Source organism: Hemicordylus capensis, chromosome 1 (genome assembly GCF_027244095.1).
Source record: "Hemicordylus capensis ecotype Gifberg chromosome 1, rHemCap1.1.pri, whole genome shotgun sequence".
NCBI classification, from domain to species: Eukaryota; Metazoa; Chordata; class Lepidosauria; order Squamata; family Cordylidae; genus Hemicordylus; species Hemicordylus capensis.
Genome location: NC_069657.1, coordinates 212,239,914 through 212,242,151, shown reverse-complemented (window position 1 = coordinate 212,242,151; position 2,238 = coordinate 212,239,914). Strand labels below are relative to the sequence as shown.

The 2,238-nt window shown below is 48.6% G+C and overlaps 1 protein-coding gene across 1 annotated transcript; it reads left to right on the top strand.

Moving 5' to 3' along the window:
• Positions 1–390: 390 nt before the first annotated feature.
• Positions 391–1,832, top strand: LOC128342150 (testis-specific serine/threonine-protein kinase 6-like). The gene has a single exon (XM_053289079.1). It carries the CDS (start codon positions 507–509, stop codon positions 1,356–1,358), a length of 852 nt encoding a protein of 283 aa, XP_053145054.1. The 5' UTR covers positions 391–506; the 3' UTR covers positions 1,359–1,832.
• Positions 1,833–2,238: the final 406 nt, after the last annotated feature.

Sequence of the window (2,238 nt, the reverse complement as noted above, 5' to 3'; positions counted from 1 at the left end):
CAGTTTAAAATGGAGATGCCAGAGATTAAATATGGTACCTTCTGCTTGCAAAACATATGCTCATACCATGAATTATGGCTGCTCCCCATCTGTCTGGTTTCTTTTGAAGGATACGTATAGGATAGGATGCTATCCAGAATGTTTGCGCTAAAGCCCTTATTTCCATATTGCCTTAACCCCATACCTAAGTAAAAGAAGTACAGTGGTAAATGTCGGAAATTATCTCTAGGAGTCCCTTATATTTGTGCATGTCCCAATGGGTAGATGAAATGAAGGAAGTAAATACAACAGCCTTGGCAACTCAAAGAGGGAGTGACCCATGACACCCTTAGCACATCACAATACCTGGGTAGGTTGTATAATGCTCCTGCTTTAAGCAGTCAGTGTGAACATGGGGGGGATGAAGATTAACATCTACCACACACAATGGGTTAAAGCCTTCAATCCCAGCTTTAAAATCTAAGGCCCGGTCAAACCCATCAGAGCTCTCCGAGTCACCCTGCACCATGTCGAAGAGTTCTGGAGGGGACAGATGGCTGAGTGAGCTTGGCTACAAGTTGGGCCAAACTCTAGGTGAGGGGAGCTATTCCAAGGTGAGGGTGGCCACCTCAGCCAAGTACAAAGGCCCACTAGCCATCAAGGTGGTAGACCGACGCCGGGCACCCCCTGACTTTGTACACAAGTTCCTTCCCCGAGAGCTCTCCATCTTACGGGCAATTCGTCATCCAAACATCGTACGAGTCTTTGAATTCATTGAAGTTTGCAATGGGAAACTTTACATAGTGATGGAAGCAGCTTCCACTGACTTGCTACAACTGGTGCAACAATTGGGGAAGCTGCCATGTGTCCCAGAAGCTCGGGACATCTTTATGCAGGTCGTGGGAGCTGTGCGCTACTTACATGACCGGAATTTGGTGCACCGGGACCTCAAGTGCGAGAACGTGCTGCTCACTTCAGATGGCCGCCGAGCAAAGCTAACTGACTTTGGCTTTGGAAGGGAGTCACGTGGGTATCCGGACCTGAGCACCACTTACTGTGGATCAGCTGCCTATGCCTCCCCTGAGGTGCTGTTGGGCATTCCCTATGACCCCAAGAAGTATGATGTGTGGAGTCTGGGTGTAGTACTTTATGTGATGGTTACTGGCTGCATGCCCTTTGATGACTCTCACATCCACAGTATGCCACGTCGCCAAAAGAAGGGGGTCTTCTACCCAGATGGCCTCCCTGCCTTACCTGATCCCTGCAAAGCCCTTATTGCCCAACTGCTGCAGTTTAGTCCAGCATCCCGACCTGGAGTGGGGCAGATAGCCAAGAACAGTTGGCTCAAAGGCGGGGTCAAAGACACTTCTACCAGATAGCCCAGCTCTAGGATCAGTTAATACAGTTGGAATTTTGTCTCAATGGAGCGGTTGTGGGGGAAGAAAGGATGCCAGAGCGATATTGAGAAGGTGGAGCTACAGAATAGTCCAGGGTCATGAAGAAGAACAGGAGCCATACTGCAGCATTCAGAGACATCACAACCGGGTATTATGGGAGAAAGCTTTTGAAGGAACCAGATGAAGGTGCAGGGAACTGGATTCAAGGATTTTCATGACTTTGTATTCCAGCAGCTCTAGACGAGAGTGGACAAGTTTAATTGCATGTTACATACAGAATATGCAGCAGTGGTACAACCTGTAACAAAAAAAGAAGAGAGCTGTGATCCTTTCCAAAGGACCTGGGCTTCATCACAGAATCTAAGTTTGCCAATGTGCAGGTGAGACAGTGAGACATACCTCTGCAAAGTGTTGTCTGAAGTCTAATGCACAAATAAACCCTGAAGCTCCCATCTAGCACCTTCTCTGTGCCTTTAGTCCTTCCCTTTTAGACCTATCTGAAAATGCCACTTTACTGTCTCAGACTTGTGATCTCCTTGAGGGCCTTCATCCTAAAAGGAGACATCATAATCTGGGAACCCTCTGATGGCAGTGGCCAGTGTTGTGGGTTTGGATGAGGGGAAACTCAGGTTCAACATTTTGCTCAGCTCCAAAGCTCACTATGGTGATAGATGAGTCATTCTCTCAAAGCCTAACCTACCTCAAAGTAGGGATGTGCACGAACCAGTTCGGCGGTCCTTTTCCAGACCGCCGGACCAGTTCGGACGATTGGCTGGGGTTTTTTTTGGGGGGGGGGTACATTTAAGGAGCAGGGAGGGTGTCCTTACCCTGCCTACCACCGCGTCTTCCATGCCGGCACTCT